Below are 19,682 nucleotides of genomic sequence, written 5' to 3' on the forward strand. Positions count from 1 at the left end.
TAAGTTCCATCTTAAAATAGGCATGCATGTAAAAATTCGAGATGATTATTATTTGGATCAGTTCAAGTAGTACACTAGCTAACTACTTGAAAGGTTCCCAATATACTCATAATTTCTTCTGTGTCTATATCTGCATAAGAAAATAACGTGACTCTGCCACATTTCTGGTAAACAAATCATGATATTATATATATATATATAAATAATTACTCTTAGATGGTATGTACATATTTTTCTGTCCGTCTGCATAAGAGACAAACTGGGTAGGAGTACTAAAAACAATCTCCGGTGTGTCCATCAAGAAATTACACTTTCCGTAAAATCTCTCTAAATTAATATTTGGTAAATTAATAATCTCTCTAAAATATTTTTTTTCTTTGATTCTGATTTGGATCAATAGAGAAAATCATCAATTTCGATAAGATTCAGAAGATTCCTATATAAATATATGGTCTCATTAATATCATAAGTTAATAATTCTTTAAAAATACAAATATATCTAAGACGATTTAGTGAAATATGATTCTATTATGTTCTGGCTTTTGTTAAAATTTAAATCTAGTTAAAGTTTATCTCTAACTTTTCTTATTGCATCCAAGCTCCGGTTTTATCATTTCGAATTGCACCATAAAATTGTGAAGAGTTTTAAATGTGATAAGTTTCCATTCGCGTAACTGGTTCCAAAGGTCATCTTCAACTTCTACATCGACATTGCTTTTTCCGGTGGTATCCACAATTTCTTCTATGCTCTAGACCTCTGAACATATATCACTTTCACCCGGATAATCCAACAGGTTATTGCCATCTATTTTACTGTGGTAACCAAGATTATTAATCATAACTTCAAGTTCATGAATGACGTTTTCACAAGTTCATTCAATTTCTCTAAAATTGCATCCTTCGAACGAATTTTACAATGTCAAAAATAATTTGTTATTGTGTTGAACATTTTATGTCCAAACAGGGAGTGCAAAATTGATAGCATCCAAAACATTGATCTTAGTTGAATTAGTTTGTCCCACTTCATAGCCTTCTATATCCTACGATAAAATTTGTTCAATAATACATCTTGAAAACTCTTATTATCACAACATCACAAGGTTTATATTAGTAAGATACAATGATTTTGATGTATTCGTTGTACTTTATATATAATATTTTTATGTGAAATCAATAAATATGATAGATAAATTAGTAAGATTCAATAATTTTAATGCAATCAAAATTAATCTTCACCAAATTTCAAATCTTTTTTTTAAATTATTTTAAATTAATAAATATTAATTTATCGACTAATAATATATCTATATCCATTACTGATCAGAAAGACACTAAATTCTCCTTTAGGTACTTCAATTGTGGTATAGCTAGGTAGAAGGAGCTGGTATAAAAAAAACCTTATGTGTAAGGTTCGAAATGGAAAATTGAGATAAAATAATGAAATTTTATGATCCCACCTATATTAATTTATAGATATTTAACTATAATTCAACTTGCACAGTAAAAAATGTTTTGATCAAACAATCGATTCCGGAGTTGAATTGATGGAAGAGATGGGGAGAGAACAAGTTCATGAATTAATTCTCTTGTATTACTGCATTTCATCCCCCACATAACAATCATAATCATGATTTGCAGCACAGAATATTTGAATTAGAACCTGAATGTGTTAGGGGCATAGACGTAGATCATTAAAACTACAATAATATTAATAATGATGGTTGAAGTTTGTCGTGATTATCTCATCTGAAAGATTAAGCTGTTAGAGAGAGCACATTTTTATTATTTAATTTATTTGTTCTGATATTATATTGAAATGTGTGACCACTTATCTAAAAACTTAAATTGTTAGAAATATCACACTTTTATTATTTGATTATATTCTCAGCAGTGATTAACAAATTTGAGCATTGATATAGCTTGAGAACTTCCTCTGGGCTAATCTTGTAAATCACCCAATAGGAAATTAGATTTAAAATGAGTAATTTGAAATTTTTGAATTGCTTACATTATGAACAAACCTTCAAGCCAAAAGTCGAAACTTGTAAATTAACATAAATAAAGCAAGATTTGAAATTCAAGTTCATCCACTTCCAAGACATTCTTGTTACTCACCCTCGAGGAAATTACACTCAATGATCTTATAAACAGGCAATTTTAAATTTTTGACCCACTCTAATTTCGTAGATAAACGTTAAATTAAAAGTCAAACTTGTTAATCTTATAATTATATATGCCCATGATGTAAGCGAAATCAAAAGTTCATAATCCTATATCCACCTTAAAAATTATTCTTATAATCATATATACTATGTATTATAAAATAAAAAATTACAAACCATGTGGGGTGTAGCCCAATTGAAGAGCTATACGTACCTTCATCCAAGTTGGGTAGGGATGTTCAAATGTCACTATATCGATCTCCCTAAATCCCCCATAAATAGATGTAGAGACCCACTCCATGTCTCAATATCAAATTATGATTCTCCCTATTAATTTTTATTAATCTAATGTTAATTTGGCAGATGTTCTTTTAATGAGCAATATATAGAATGTTAATTTTTACTATATCAAGCTTTAAAGATTGTAATTTAATATTTTGTAAAATGTATTGGAAAGTGAGTGTATAATTAATAATAAGTGTAAATTAGTAATTAAATAATAAATTTTTAAAAAATTTAACGAATAAAAATGAATAACTATTTTTAATACAGTAGATCAGTATAAAAGTATCATTTTCTCGGCGGAGAGATAGCGAGATGCCAACGAAATTTTCGTCGTTATCCTTGAAAAGAAGCAGCAACTATTTACAATTGGGACCATTAAGATAAATACTGATCGCTACTTTTCAAATTTGATATACTACAATTATAGGGGATTCACAATTTCACATCTGAGTATTGCATTTATAGAAATATACTGTATTATTTTTTTCAAAATTTAACATAGATGCTCTATTAAAATGGGTAATAAATATTATTTTTCTAAATTTAATGTTAACATAATTATGTGAAGAGAAGTAATAAATATGGTACGTTGTGTCTAACTAAACCGTAGCCAATAATTAAATAATGATTATCCAAAGCTATATATATTAGGAGACAACCTGAATTTATTCCTTTAATTAATGTGAGAGTAAACTAAACTTCTAAAACATTAGCAAATATATTATTGGGCAGACCAGAAGTAAATATTGTTCTAAGTACCTCTATTAATTTATAGGAATAATAGGCTTTTAACTCCACCTCAAAAAGTAATATATAATGAGGTCTAAATTATTCAAAATCATATAGAAAATAATACTGATTAGGAGTGTGACATTATATGTAAGATTCTCATATAGATACAACTATGATTTTGTTAGAGCTTTCTAAAATAAAATAAAAAAGAATCAATGATTAGGGAAGAAGAAATGATTAGTTATTGTTGTCAACCAACTGAATTATTAATACGAGAAAAAAATGCCATTATGCTGTAGGTACAACAATATTAGCAAGTACTTACTACTATTAGTAATTATTGGTGCTCAACAGAAAATAAAATTTACAAGAATAAAATGATTTGCTAAAATTAATGTTTTTATGTGTTGATGGTATATAACTGTATATACTGTTAGCCGGTAGGCAATAGATCCAGCTTATAATAATATAATAAAATAATATATGTCTTTTCTTAAAGAGTAATTAATTAAAAAAAGTTATGATGGAATGTAGTCTATTTAATATTGTGTTTGACAATATATCATCATATATTTTAAAGGATATGGTAAGAATCAAACTGATAAAACTAATCGAATCGAAACTGAAGTGACGAAAGTTCGGTTAATTGGTTTGATTTGATTTTAAATTTGAAAATTCAATTAATTATTTTGGTCTTAATACATGGTTAACTTTATAAATTTGTCATCAGATTTTATTTTAGACATTTAAATTATAAGTTGTTTTAATTGATCACTTGAAAACATAATAAAATGATACTATATTATGCACATTAGGTTCAAATTATTCTCAACTTCAATTATATAGGTAAATTAAACACTTAAAATATATTACCTTCTTTAATCATACGCATTAGCAAGGACGATTCAACGTAATTGGAGGCCGCCTAAAGTAAAATTATTCTCAACTTTAATTATGTCGATAAATTAATCACTTAAAATATATTACCTCCTTTAATCATACGCATTAACAAGGGAGCTTCAACGTAATTGGAGGCCTAAAGCAAAATTTCAATTTGAAACCTAAAATATAAACAAACTTCGTATACGGATTTATTCAAAGTTATTTTTCTTACACTATTTAGATGAAAATTATTAGTATGTAATGTTATTTTCGCTTATTGATTTTATATAAGATTTAACCAACTCATTATTGAAAAATATTTTTTCGTAAGGTAATTATTAATTAATATATGAATTGTTAACATAATTTTATAAGTAAATTTGGCAAATATTATATAAAGATTAAAATTTTATTATTATGAATGAAACACAAGTATTATGTGGTAGATAAAACTTATATGATCCTCCATTTATTTTTTGATAAGTAGTTAACTGGGTCCATTTCAAAAAAAATGGTTCAAACTTCTTTTCCCTCTCTTCCTTTTGTGACGTTTTTCCCTCCTTCTCTCTTACTTTTTATTTTTTATTTGATTTCTTTTTCGATTATTGTTTCAAATTTGTATTTTCATATTTTAATAATTTTATTCATAATTAGTAAGAAAAATATTCATCACACTTATATAAATACGTAATCATTCTTTCAATTTATATGATGTTTTTTTCCTGATATTCAAGTCCGGTGAAATTTAATAAATATTTTATTCATTTACTTTTCTTACATGTCTCTTAGAAAATGATAAATAAAAAGATAATTTTATTAATTTATACCTTAAAAGATTTCTTTCGACTTTACAAATTTTTATTTATACTTTTGATAAAAAATAATTGTTAGAATTAAAGAAACTATTTATATCTTGAATTTGCATACAAAAAATTAAATACAAACAACTATATATTAAAATATGAATAAACAACAAAAAAAAATAGAAAAAAATTAGTATAGTAAAATAAAAACTTATACAACATAAAAAATTCAAATCAAAATACCACATAAAAAAGAAAAAACAGAAACTAATTAGATTAGTTAAAGACATTTCAAATGAGAACAAAAAATATATTGAAATAAATGTAAAACAAAAAGTAATTAAAGAAACACATAAATTAATTAGATTAGTTAAGAAAAAAAACATTTTAAAAAATAAAAAAAATATATATTGAAATAAGTGCAAAACTTAAAAAAACACAAACTAATTAGATTAGTTAAGAAAAGACGTGTTAAAAAAATAAAAATAAAAAATATGTTGAAATAAGTGTAAAACAAAAAAAAAATAAAACATAAACTAATTAGATTGGTTAAAAAAATATTTTAAACAAATAAAAATAAAAACATATTGAAATAAGTAGGGGAAAAAAAGCCAAAAGGACTTGAAAGATGTCACTTGTCACTTGGCAGATGGATCCCATCCCATTTATTAATTAAATAATGCCTCATACAGTTATAATTTTACATACTTCATACAAAATAAAAATTTCATCAACTGAATTTTTATGTCTCAACAAATTGAATATTTTATTATAACTGAATAAAAATTTATATCGCCGACCAACTGAATTTTTAATACTGAAAAAAAATGCCATTATATTGTAGAGAATAATAGTATTAGCAAGTAATTACTACTATTAGTCATTATTGATGCTCCACAAAAAAATTTTAAAGAATAAAATTATTTGCGAAATCAATGTTTTTATTTATTAATGATACATAACTAGAGGTGTCAAATGGCAGGTTGAGTTGAAATTGAAAATATTAAAATGGGTTGTATAAAAATAGGGTTAGGTCTTGACCCGCTCAATTTTACTTTAAACTCAAATGGGTTGGACTCAAATGAGCTAAAAACGGATTGGATCTTGACCCGTCCAATTTGACCGGATTAATCTCAATAATTTAACATATTGATATTTAACTTATATTATCACAGTTTCAATTTTTGCTCAAGAATATTTTGTTAAAAAAGTAACAAATTGATAGATAAATCTTTAAAAATGTTAAATAGATAATAATTCATACCTTCCGTATAGAAACATATCTTAGTAAAAAGTTTTGAAACGGGTTGAAATTGAAATTGAACTGGGCTCAATTGAAATTCTTTTCAAATGGGTTATGTCTGAATGAGTTGAAATTGAACCCGATTCAAATTATCTTGAGCCCTACCCTTAAACTTTTGAGCGATTTATACAGATTACCTATCTTTGAATTCACTTTTGACACCCCCATATTTAACTATATATATTGTTACTCGATGGGAAATATGTCCAGCTTATAATAATATAATAAAGTAATATATGTCCTTTCCTTAAAGAGTAATTAATTAAAAAATGTTATGATGGAACGTAGTCTATTTTAATGTGTTTACCAATATATCATCATATATTTTAAAGGATATTGTAAAAAATCAAATTCATAAAACAAACCAAACCGAAATTGTAGTGATGAAAGTTCGATTAATTGATTTGATTTGATTTTAAATTTTAAAAAATACATGAATACTACAAAAGCTATAATTTCAAAAGCTTAAAAAAAGAAAAATACTCAACAGAAATATATAATAAAATAATAAAGCAAAAGAAACTATGATGATATAAAATTGAAGAATAAGATACTCCAAATTACAACCATGTTCTCCCGTAATTTGACCACCTACTTATGTTTTACCTAATTATAAACTTTCATATTCTCTTTTAATTAGAATCATGCCTTGATGAACTCAAGATATGTTATATCAAATAATTCAAGCGTATAAAAATATTTTTGATTTTCTATTTGAAAGTAACAAATAATATCATTTGTTGACGAGAATATGCAAATTGTTGTATTAACTAGAAAAGTTTTTCAAAGCTTAATAGTCACAATATCGATGTTTTAACAATATTAACTAAATAATTTGACATATGATTTTTGTAAAAACGGTTAGATGAGCAGAACGGTCAGATAAGTCCCAGACATTGAACGTTAAACATTTTAAAAATATACTAATGGTAAAGGCATAAGTGTCACAAAATTAAGTCATGTAAGTCTCAAAAGAATTTTGACATTATCCCTAAAATGTAAAAATGGTTAAAGCATAAGAGTCACATGTAAGTTTTAGGGTGTTTTTGACATTATTTTGTCCCAGGCAAGCACCCAAACTGCATTTGAAAATATTATTACAAAAGAAATGAAATTTGAGTTTAGCTCGATTAAAAAAAATAATATAGGAGGGAATTAATTTGTCCAAAAATTTTATAAGGACATCATCCATCCTGTTAGCCATAAATGTGACTCTTTAACATGCATATCTATTTTCCTTCTTTTAACTTGTTAACATCAATTATGATGATCCTCAAACTAGATCTCATAATCAATAATATTGTCACAAGTTAAATCACTTACTCTTTAAATCTAAACTTCCCTTCTTTTAATTTGTTACTACCGAAATAAATCTAATTATCAATTGTTGATGATCCTACTCAAACTAGATTTCTTAATCAATAATATTGTTATAAGTTAATCACTTACTTCCTTAATTTTATCTACTCTCCTTCTAATTTGTTGCCATTAAATAATTATGATATGAATTTACAATGATCCTACTCAAACTATATACAATACTTTTAAGCTAATCACTTACTTTACTTAATCTAGATTCCTTCTTAAATTTGTTACCATCAAATAATCTGATTAATCAGAATTTATAATGATACTACTCAAACTAAATTTCATTATCCATACAATATTCTTAATTTACTCAATTACTCTCGGTATATCTAGTTTTCTTCTTTTAAGTTTATTACCATCAAATAATTCTGAGTTAGAATTCATAATGATCCTAATACTTAAACTAAATATCATAATATATATAATATTGTTAAGTCAATCCATTAGGGGCCGTTTGGTTATGATATAAGAGAACATGTTATTCATGTATAAAATATTGTATTAGTTTTACTATGTTTGGTAAAAAAAAATTATTAGGTTGAAAAGTCAACATGACTTATACCATGTTTGGTTGATAAGTTCTAAATATTGTATAATAGTTATTCATGTATTAATTTTATATTGTGTTTGGTTGTTTTTTTTTGTAATCCTACTTAATTAATACATACATAACTTATGAGGGAATCTATGTATAAGTTATACATGATAGAAGGTGGAATTAGTTACGTGGATATTAGTAATTATACATGTATTAGAAAGATAAATTACACATTTATCCCTATTAATTTATTTTTAATTTTTTTTGTTGAAAACTTTACATAACTATTCTATTTTCTCACCTATTTCGTTTCTTTTTTTTTATATACAAACAACTTTTTATTTATTTTCATTTAATTATTAATATTACGAATAGGAATATATAATTTTGATAGCACATATGTTAATTATATATTTGCATTATATATTATATATTACATATTTAATTATCATGTATTAATTTTTATTTAGAAAGTGAATTTATATAATATTTATGAATTTGGTATACTAAAACTAGGGGTGTACAAACCGAATCATTAAGTCAAAAATCGAATCGACGAATCAAATCAAATCGGGAAAAAAACCGACTTATGGTTTGGCGATTGAAAAAAAAACCGACCACTCTTGATTCGGTGTGGTATTAGAAAAAAAAGAATCAAACAGAACTCAAACCAACGCCCCCCACCCCCCTACCCACCCCACACACAATTTATTTTATTATAGATAAAAAAATATTATCTACATATAATCTACTTTGGTAATATGTATTTTTTGTTAATTTATGATTTTCAATTTTATATATTTTATTTCAAATTTAGATTTGTAAAATTTTGTATATATACATATATATAATTTATTTTATTTATAGCTTAAAAATATTATTTATAATGTACTTTGCTTGGACTTGTAAAAATTGTAAATATTTTGTTTTGCGTTAAGATCCGAAGTTATAATTATATTGTTATAGTTTTCAAATTCGAAGTTAACAATTCACTTTGTAAATATTTTTCGTATTCATTTTGCATCTAACCTTTAATCTTATTAGTTTATGTGGATATTTCAAAAAAAAATATTTTATACTCGTGTGAATTTGACAGTCTTTTCAAAAATTTCTATTCACTTAAAAACTTTTAAGTTTAGTTTATCACATAGATAAGTGAAAAAATGTTTATCGCTTTTTCAAATACGGTATAGTTGTAAAAAATCGAAAAATCAAAAAAACCCGAAGAAATCGACTAAAACCGAAATCGAAAAATCCAACTTTATATGGTTTGATTTGATTTTTAGATTTGATAAACTGATTTAATTGGTTTAGATTTTTTAAAATAAAAAATTAAACCGAACCGGCCTATGTACACCCCTAACTAAAACTATAGAAATAACATATGCATCATATTGATAGTAATTTACATTTTATAAAATAGGATAGTGTAATGTACTTGAAATATATTAATAATATTTTATTTTTATAAGCTTTAAACATTAAAAACAGAATTCCTAGATAAATATAGAGAAAATTTCTTTTTTAAGGGAGAATTTATATTACTTGCTTACTTATTTTATTTGTAAATAATACATATTGATTTATATTAAAATTCATATTCAATAGTTAATTGTTTATGTAATGTATCTCTACATAACTAAATAATACCTACATAACTAAATCTTATAATTAATACCCGTAAACTAAACATATATAATTAATACATATATAACTAAACCCTGCATAACTAATGCCTAACATAACTAACCCCTGCATAACTAATACATACATAACTCTAACCAATAACCAAACGTCCTTACTCTCCGTATATTCAGTTTCCTGCTTTAAATTAGTTGCCATCAAACAGTTCTAAGTATGAATTTGTGATCTACTCATGATCTTAATACTCAACCTACTCTCCTCCTTTTAATTTATAATGATCATATTCTGAACTAAATTTCATAATCAACACACTATTATTAAGTTAATCAATTACTCTCCTTAATAGTAGTTTCCTTCTTTAAATTAGTTGCCATCAAATAATTTCAATTATGAATTTGTAATATACTCATGATCCTAATACTCAATCTACTTTCCTCCTCCTAATTTATAATGATCCTAGTCAAGCTAGATTTCATAATCAATACACTATTATTAAGTTAATCAATACTTTACTTATATCTTGTTTAAATTTGTTGCCATCAAATACTTCTTGAGAAAGAATTTGTGATGATCCTACTCAAATTACTTGCCCTCTTTTAATCTACAATGATCCTACTCAAATTAAATTAAAACATACTATAAATAGGAGTATTAGATTGAAGTCATAATTAAGTTGTTTCTACCATATTCCCTATATTAGAAAATTTAAACATCAAAGATGAGTTGCTGCCAACTTCTCATTTTCTCTCTCAACAATAGCATTAACACCTCCCATTAATGCTATTTCTTCCTCTCAATAACCTCTGCTATAATAATAACTCCCTTCATCTTCTCCACCTGTTCCCTATAATCCCTCTTTTTTCCCTCTTCTCCATAGCTCCTTTAATTCTCTTCACAATAAACTTTTTTGAACACACACACACAAAAAAATTTCAGACTCCAAAAAGTTTGACTAGATCCGGATTAATTTTCTACACTTGTTGTTTTTTTAATCCAAAGGCTTCATAGATAGTAAGTTTACTGTTCCATCATTCTCTTACTTGTTTTCTTTTTTTTTTTCCTCTCTTGAATTGTTTGCTCAGATGAACATCCTTCGTCAGAAAATTATGCAGTAAGATAAGTTATGTTTTTTCATATGTGTTTAGAGACTTGTATAGAAGTGAAGTTTGGACTTTACCAGATATTAGTTGTCACTATATATATGTTTTACCCATGTTTGAAAAAGGAAAAGAAAAAAGAGAAGACCTTGTGTCCGTGTTCACACATTGAGTCAACTTTATGTTTTGTTATTATTCCAAATTTTTCTCATTTCACTTTTAACACAGTCAAAAAGAAATAAATTTTATTTTCCTTTGTCACATCAAGACATAGAAAAAAATAGAATAAAAACAAACTCGTCTTTGTTTGACGTCCCAAAATAAAATGAGGTAAAAAGAATTTAAGTTTACTATACCTATAGAGACAAGAAAGTCAGTAGAGAGTGTGGTGGGGGTTGGAGGTTGGGGGGTGGGTTTAGGGTTTGAAGAGATTTATTTGTGTATATATATATCATACAGTGAGAAGTGAAATTCTACCATCACATCAACAATGTCTTCTTGAGAAACTCAGTTTCTTGAGTAAGTCAATTTGTTCTTCTTACGTTTTTTTTCTTTTTTTTTTGTTATTTGTATACTATCTTCAGCTATTTCTCAACAACAAATACATTGATTTTGATTTTTAAACCATGGTGGCATGACGAATTAAGGAACCCTAGAGCAAAAAATGTAAAATTTATAAGTCGTCACATCCTAAAAATGATCATTTTAAACCATTTAGTACATGTTTGTGAATTTTTATTTTTTTTATAAAAAAAATCCTGAACATATGTTGTTGAGCTTTTGCTTTTGTCCACGCTTCCGTATATATAATCTTTAGCATGTGTATGGTTTTTGTAAATCATAAATATGGGCGTTTTTTTTTTTTTTTTGCAGATGAAATAATTTATCAGAGAAATTATTTTGAAGAAGATCGAGAAGGTATTCAAGATGTTTAATAGCCACCAGCACTTGCTCGATATATCGTCCTCAGCTCAACGAACACCTGATAACGAGTTGGATTTCATTCGTGATGAAGAGTTTGATAGCAACTCTGGTGCTGATAACATGGAAGCTCCCAATTCAGGTGATGACGATCAAGCTGATCCAAACCAACCTCCAAACAAGAAGAAACGTTATCATCGCCACACTCAGCATCAGATTCAGGAAATGGAGTCGTAAGTAATTTAATTTATATATACTGACAGTACATTTATAACTAATATATAACAATTGTTCCGTTTTTTGTTTGTCATTGTACAGCTTTTACAAGGAATGCAATCATCCAGATGACAAGCAAAGGAAGGAATTGGGAAGAAGACTTGGTTTGGAGCCATTACAAGTGAAATTTTGGTTCCAGAACAAGCGTACTCAGATGAAGGTGAAACTCTTTTTTCTTTTCTTGTCTGTAATGTAAAGTTAATATATTGGATGTAAAAAATTGAGACGAATAAATTCATTCAATTCATATAGACAGGATGGTTTAGGTACGTGTGCTTGAAAACTTTATAATTAGATTGTGATTTTATTGCTGTTACAGGCTCAACATGAACGATGTGAGAACACACAGTTGAGGAATGAAAATGAGAAGCTTCGCGCTGAGAACATAAGGTACAAAGAAGCTTTGAGTAATGCAGCATGCCCAAATTGTGGAGGGCCAGCAGCTATAGGAGAGATGTCATTTGATGAGCATCAGTTGAGGATCGAAAATGCTCGTCTTAGAGATGAGGTAGGAGCATTACTAATTGAAAACCTGCCTCATTTTTCAAGTTATTAATTTTACTACTTGTTGTGTACACCGATTATAAATTTTGCCTTTAACGGTTTGGGTGAACACTCAATCCTACATAACCCTAAATGTTTTGATAAAGGTGATGCCCCCAACCCGTTTTACACCTTTCCGTTTATTCTTCCACAATCCCCTCATCCTTAATTTACGTGACACATTTTTCTTTTTAGCCTATTAAGAAATAATTTAATTTTAAAATTATAATTTTAACTTTTAACTTTCCACACAATTAAACATTGTCACTTTTATTAGGACTGAGCAAGAAGATTTTAAAACGGAGTAATAAGAAAATAGTATCACATGAAATGGCATTCAAAGTGACTTGACAGAAGTTATTTTATGTTTAATGATACAGATTGACAGGATAACTGGAATAGCTGGAAAGTATGTTGGTAAATCAGCACTTGGATATTCTCATCAACTTTCTCTTCCTCAGCCGGAAGCTCCTCGGGTTCTGGATCTTGCTTTTGGGCCTCAATCGGGCCTGCTTGGAGAAATGTACGCTGCTGGTGACCTTCTAAGAACTGCTGTTACGGGCCTTACAGATGCTGAGAAGCCCGTGGTCATTGAGCTTGCTGTTAGTGCAATGGAGGAACTTATAAGGATGGCTCAAACTGAAGAGCCATTATGGTTGCCAAGCTCAGGCTCTGAGACTTTATGTGAGCAAGAATATGCTCGTATTTTCCCTCGAGGCCTTGGACCTAAGCCAGCTACACTCAATTCTGAAGCCTCAAGAGAATCTGCTGTTGTGATTATGAATCATATCAATTTAGTTGAGATTTTGATGGATGTGGTAAGATTTCTAATTTAATGTGCACCCTTACCTTCCTCGGACGAATACTTTGTGCACATTTTTAACTAATTGTACATTTCAGAACCAATGGACTACTGTTTTTGCTGGTCTGGTGTCAAAAGCAATGACTCTTGAAGTCTTATCAACTGGTGTCGCAGGAAATCACAATGGAGCATTGCAAGTGGTATTGTTCAGATTTCACTTAACTATATTTTGTTTGAATTCTTTCCTTCTTTTTTAAACAGATGAAATATACTCTAATTGATTTCTTTTTTGTTTAGATGACAGCAGAATTTCAAGTTCCATCTCCACTTGTTCCAACTCGGGAGAACTATTTCTTAAGATATTGTAAACAACATGGTGAAGGGACTTGGGTAGTGGTTGATGTTTCCCTGGACAACTTGCGCACTGTTTCAGTTCCCCGTTGCAGAAGAAGGCCATCTGGTTGTTTAATCCAAGAAATGCCAAATGGTTACTCGAGGGTATCGAAATTCCTCAAATTTTAAACTCTTTAGAAGATGATTAAACTCTAAGTCCGTAACACATTATTATTTGTGTAGGTTATATGGGTTGAACACGTTGAGGTGGATGAAAATGCTGTCCATGACATCTACAAACCTCTTGTCAATTCTGGGATTGCGTTTGGAGCAAAACGCTGGGTAGCAACTTTAGATAGACAATGTGAACGCCTTGCAAGTGTATTGGCGCTTAACATCCCAACAGGAGATGTTGGAAGTAATAGCAAAAAAAAAAAAAAATCTCTACTGTTTCATTAATTAGTTTGTCAATGCTGTACAATTGCAAATTACTAATGTTTTTTCCTCCTAATTTTCAGTCATTACTAGTCCAGCTGGTCGAAAGAGTATGCTAAAACTTGCTGAGAGAATGGTGATGAGCTTTTGTGCTGGAGTTGGTGCATCGACAACTCACATATGGACAACTTTGTCTGGAAGTGGTGCTGATGATGTAAGAGTCATGACTAGGAAGAGTATCGATGATCCAGGGAGACCTCCTGGTATTGTGCTGAGTGCTGCAACATCTTTTTGGCTGCCAGTTTCTCCTAAGAGAGTGTTTGATTTTCTCCGCGATGAGAACTCTAGAAATGAGGTAAAGCATATTCACCTTCAATTAAGTTGTCACTTTTATCAAATTCGCTCTGTTTTATTGTTGTCCTAATCTAATTACTGCTAAATATATGTGCAGTGGGATATTCTTTCAAATGGTGGGATTGTTCAGGAAATGGCACACATTGCAAATGGTCGTGATCCAGGAAACTGTGTTTCTCTACTCCGTGTCAATGTATGATATCCGGTTTGTTAATTCTTTATTAATTTGGCAAAAAAATACTCAAATAAGTATTTCTATTTTTGCAGACTGGAACAAACTCTAACCAGAGTAACATGCTGATACTCCAAGAGAGCACAACTGATGTAACAGGATCTTATGTCATTTACGCTCCAGTTGATATTGCTGCAATGAACGTGGTGTTAGGTGGGGGTGACCCTGACTATGTTGCTCTGTTGCCATCTGGTTTTGCTATTCTTCCAGATGGACCGATAAATTATCATGGTGGAGGTAATTCAGAAATTGATTCTCCTGGTGGATCGCTACTAACTGTAGCATTTCAGATATTGGTTGATTCAGTCCCAACTGCAAAGCTTTCCCTTGGCTCTGTTGCGACTGTCAATAGTCTCATCAAATGCACCGTTGAAAAGATCAAAGGTGCTGTAACTTCTGCAAATGCATGAAGGTAAAACATCTTTTACACATGTTTATGAATTGAAACTGTTCATAATATGCTAGTCCGTCAAATATTGAAACTGTTCAACTTTAAACTTCTCCTAGTGAAATGATTTTTATCCAAACACTTGTTTTGAACCTACAAATTTCAATAGCCTTATACTATTATAAGTTACTCCTATTTGTTATAAACACTTGTGTTAGTGCTTTTTTTTTTTTTTTTTGTGATAGGTGGCAGGTGGCCTTGGATGGGGGAGAGTTGAAAGAAGTTACAAAGTGAGATGAAAGGGAAGGGAGCTAGTGGAGAAGGCAACTTAAAGGAAATCCTTGCAGGTGGTGATTGTTTTTTTGGCAGAAAAACATTTCACTATCCTGTAAGGATGTAGTTTTTTTTTTTTTTTAATATATAGGGTTTAGGGTAGACTTTACCAATGTTATATTGGTATATGTCAAGAATATTATAAAACTAAGCTAGCAAACAAAGCTTTATTTTGTTTTGAACCCTTTTGCTTTAAGGGTTAATTGTTGGAACAAGTTCTCTATGTTTTAAAAAGAAGTTTAGTTTGACTTCTGGAAAAGCTTGTGTTATAATTTGCTAGCGCTATTTGCTATTTTTTTAGCATTAATTTGAAATAGTTTAGTTTCCGATATGTTGCATGGAAGTTGCAAAATTATTCGTGAAGAATTAATCCATGAGTTAGATTCATGGTGTTTGCAACTTATCATACTTGGTCGACAAATGATCAAAATCATTTTTAAGAACTCATACAGGAATCCAATATTAAGGGCTTATTTGGTATAAAAAGAATATTTTTTAAAAAATATTATCAATTTTCTCATATCCGATTAGTCAAATATTTTGAAAAATCTTTTTTTTTTTTAGAAACCTAATAGTTTCTTACTTCCACGGGCCTCACCTTCACCTCCAACTTCCATAAGTCCTATCCCCACCACCCATCCTTCACCTCCTTCTCCCAAGTATTTGTCTAACTTATATATAAATATTTTTATAATAATATTTTTTTCATATGTAACTAATACAAATTAATACCAATATTTTTTTTGATCCGAACATGTTAATCCATTCCTTCCATCAATATCCACGGATAGTAATTAAGGGTCAACTACAACTTGAAAAGTTTAATCAAAGTTTTACAAAGGTAATTTTTTTGTGTATCTAGTTTATATACCAGAGGGTTATAATATTAGGCCTTCTGGACTTGTGTATTATTGAGACCTATTTTCGTTAATACAACACCACACAGACATTGTCCGAGTAAATGAAAGAAAAAAAATAGTACTAAAAAATCTTTTTCTTCGCATCGAACATACGATAAGTTTATTAAAGGATAAAAACAAGAACAAAGAACATATTACGAAGAAAGTTGAAGAGAGCAGGAGAATAACATGTTCTACTTAAATTTAGGTTTGACAATTAAGAAAGGAAATGGAAAAGTCAAACTTAGTTATAATTGTACCATATCTAAAAAGAGGACGACGTTACTGGATATTTCCGGTAATATATTTTTTGCATCGATACAAATCATCAATAACTTGTTCAAAATATTATGTCATTATCACTACTACTTTAGTATAGTCTACGTTTATTTATAACATTTCTAACTGAAAAGTAGACCTATAATGAGAAAATAAAAATATTTCGTCTCGTCGAGTGGGATTTGAGAAATTAAGTGAAATAGTAGTAGTACATGATTAGCAGGATGTATTAATGAATTTTAATGGCAAAGACTATTGAAGTTGTTGCATCACATAAATGAACTGTGCATGACTTTGGTATAAGAGGCCACTATTCACTATTCAGTAAAGCCAGTTTCACTGGTGGTTCCCATTATGTTTCCTATACACACAGCATCATAACTCAAAATATTAAACACCTTATAATAAAATACTTATACACTTCCCATATTGGTATATCTCAGTATCGACGATAAGACCAGAAATAAATATTATTTATTTATATGCTCTCATGGGGCTGGATGATACTACTATGCCAAATCATGTAGCCTTTACACAATATGCATGGAATATTTTGCTGTTCACATTAATTACGTTTTTAGTTTTAGTAAATTGTATCTTTCTCAGATCAATAAATAGAATTTAAATTATATTAAAGTTAAGTATCGTATATTTTTATTAAGATTAGCACGTTTTTGAATTTGGATAAATATTTATTATTTAACTATTAATTATATGCATTAATAAGATCAAGATTTCTACCTGGGGGATTGATGGCTTGGACAGAAAAAGATAGTTATATTAAAATTTAAATTTTAAAGAGCAATTTTCACATATAGTAAACACAAAATTCATATTTGTATGTTATAGCAAAGTTTGCATAATTGCGCTTCACAACAAACATAAAGATGTATAATTCGTTATACATATACAAAGAAACCAATTGTATAATTCGCTATACATAAAAGAAAGCAGTTGTATACAAATCAATTGTATAAATTGTGTATGTATAAAACGAGAAAGAGAGAAAGACAAAAAAAAAATTGGGCAGGGGAATATTTGTATTGTATAATTATAAGTGTATAGGACGAAGATATATGTATTTGCAAGTATATATACAATTTTCTCTTGTTTTATACAAATAGAAACATAATTTATACATTTAGTTTCTGTTTGTATAAGGGATAGAGGTGAGGGTGGCAAGCGAGATCTGGGAGAAGGAAGAGAGGAGAACGAAAATACATGTATATATATGATTTTTTCTCGCTTTATACAAACAGAAACATATTTTATACACTTGTGTTTGCATAAAAGTGAGAGGGAGCGAGCGAGAGAGGAGCAAGAAAGGGAGAGTGGCGAGTGAGAGCTTGAGGGATAGAGGTGACTGACAAACAGTTTGCTACAGGGCACAATGAAATTAAAGTGTGGTTATAACATTTAATTTGATTTATGAAATTTGTCATTATATACAATTTTTTCAACCTTAAATAACTAAAAATATTTATTTTTCAATCACTATAGATTAACTTATATACACTAATAGTGTTAGAAGAAAAAAATTACACCATTAATTCATTTTTAGAAATACTTATTTCTATTAATATATTCACTTATTATTAATATTTAAATAATAAAAAGAAAGTATTTCATCGCTTTTTTGTCCTCATTATTTTCACCTCGTTCCCCATCAACACCATTAAAGCAATTTGAGATAAATTATCAATGGTAACTTTTTACTCTCTTTTTTTCTTTTTAAATCTAAATTAATCAATCTCATAAAAAATTATTCATAACTTATTAAGTCTTTTTTTTAACATGAAAAAGTTTTTGAATAGGTGCTTCCATTGCTTCAAACTATCTTTTCTCTTCTTAGTTTATTTGATTGACACTACAAAAACATACTTTGATCTATATACCTTCATATGTATTCCAATTTATTTAAGTTGTATTCAAATCAATTTATTTAAGTAATACTCAAAGTCGATAGTATAAAAAAATATTTGAACATTATTTCAAAAAAAAAATAATCTTAAATCTGTAATTGTGTTTTAAAACAGAAAAAGAAAGAGAGCAACTAAAAAATCATTAATCTTTATTTATGAAAATATAAAAATTAGATTAAAATAAATTCATATTTCTAAAATATAAACTGACAGTATAATTTTTTTGTCGGTGGATAGTAGTTAATCTCAATCTCATAATCTATCTTTCTTTAATTAATAATTGTAAAATAAACAGACATATCACTCAGAACAATAGATAGTTAAGATCTACCTAATAGTGTAAGAAATTATTATATAACGATATTATTTAAACCCATTTAAAACAAATTTAAGTGATATACATAAACAATATTTTAAAGATTTTTCTTACCCTCGGTAAAACTTAAGAAGTCATAGCATGTACTAATCTATTTTTTAAGTTACATTATCGGGTAAATGACTTAAAATTAGTGCCATAGTGGATGATGTGAATGAAGGAGATCAAAACTCAAAAGTTTAGTTGAAAGCGAAGAACGTCACTAAAAAACTATAAAATTTTTATTGAAATAGTGAGAAAATTTAAAACATAAGTGTTTTTACGAGGAAAATTTTAGAGACTTTTCAATATTTCAATGAAAATCTATTTTACAACATACATTTTTCCAATGAGCTAGTTCGATGAAAAAAACACGTTTTATAACACAAATTTCTCATTAAATCACGATAGAAAAAAACCTTTGGGTTGAGAAAAAGACCAAAGCGCGCTGGAGTATACGAACCATGACCAATTTGATTAGCTTGTTTTTTTGTTACAATTATATAATCAGGCTAACTTAACCCCCTCCTTGTACAAGATGTCCCTTTCAGTTCAGTGGCAATAAAATAGTGACTCGAAAAAAACAAAAAACATTCTCAATCATGAATAGACAATTATAATGGTATTAGCTAAAATTTGATGCTAAAACATGGACCATAAATCAACTTGGAGTACCAACTATCTGATGCCATTTTTTTATTGATATAAAAAAAGAATGAAATCATTTTATATTCAAAACTCGTTTAACTTAAACTTTAATGACATGATATTGATCCGCCTGCAGTCTGTAGTCATA

The 19,682-nt window shown here is 28.3% G+C and overlaps 1 protein-coding gene across 2 annotated transcripts; it reads left to right on the forward strand.

Annotated features, from left to right (window-relative positions):
- The first annotated feature begins 10,464 nt into the window (after window positions 1-10,464).
- LOC107011776 (homeobox-leucine zipper protein PROTODERMAL FACTOR 2) lies at window positions 10,465-15,703 on the forward strand. 2 transcript variants are annotated; one of them, XM_015211412.2, is made up of 12 exons: window positions 10,465-10,728; window positions 11,688-11,968; window positions 12,054-12,171; window positions 12,331-12,519; window positions 12,935-13,372; window positions 13,455-13,556; window positions 13,654-13,854; window positions 13,933-14,107; window positions 14,208-14,479; window positions 14,576-14,671; window positions 14,746-15,122; window positions 15,344-15,703. In XM_015211412.2, the coding sequence occupies exons 2-11, from the start codon at window positions 11,742-11,744 to the stop codon at window positions 15,118-15,120; spliced, it is 2,193 nt and encodes a 730-aa protein (XP_015066898.1). In that variant the 5' UTR covers window positions 10,465-10,728; window positions 11,688-11,741; the 3' UTR covers window positions 15,121-15,122; window positions 15,344-15,703. The 2 variants fall into 2 exon arrangements, with proteins under 2 accessions (XP_015066898.1, XP_027770690.1); XM_027914889.1 differs by lacking the exon at window positions 10,465-10,728 and adding an exon at window positions 11,212-11,333.
- Window positions 15,704-19,682: the final 3,979 nt, after the last annotated feature.

The sequence above is a fragment of the Solanum pennellii genome, chromosome 2, assembly GCF_001406875.1.
Source record: "Solanum pennellii chromosome 2, SPENNV200".
NCBI lineage: Eukaryota > Viridiplantae > Streptophyta > Magnoliopsida > Solanales > Solanaceae > Solanum > Solanum pennellii.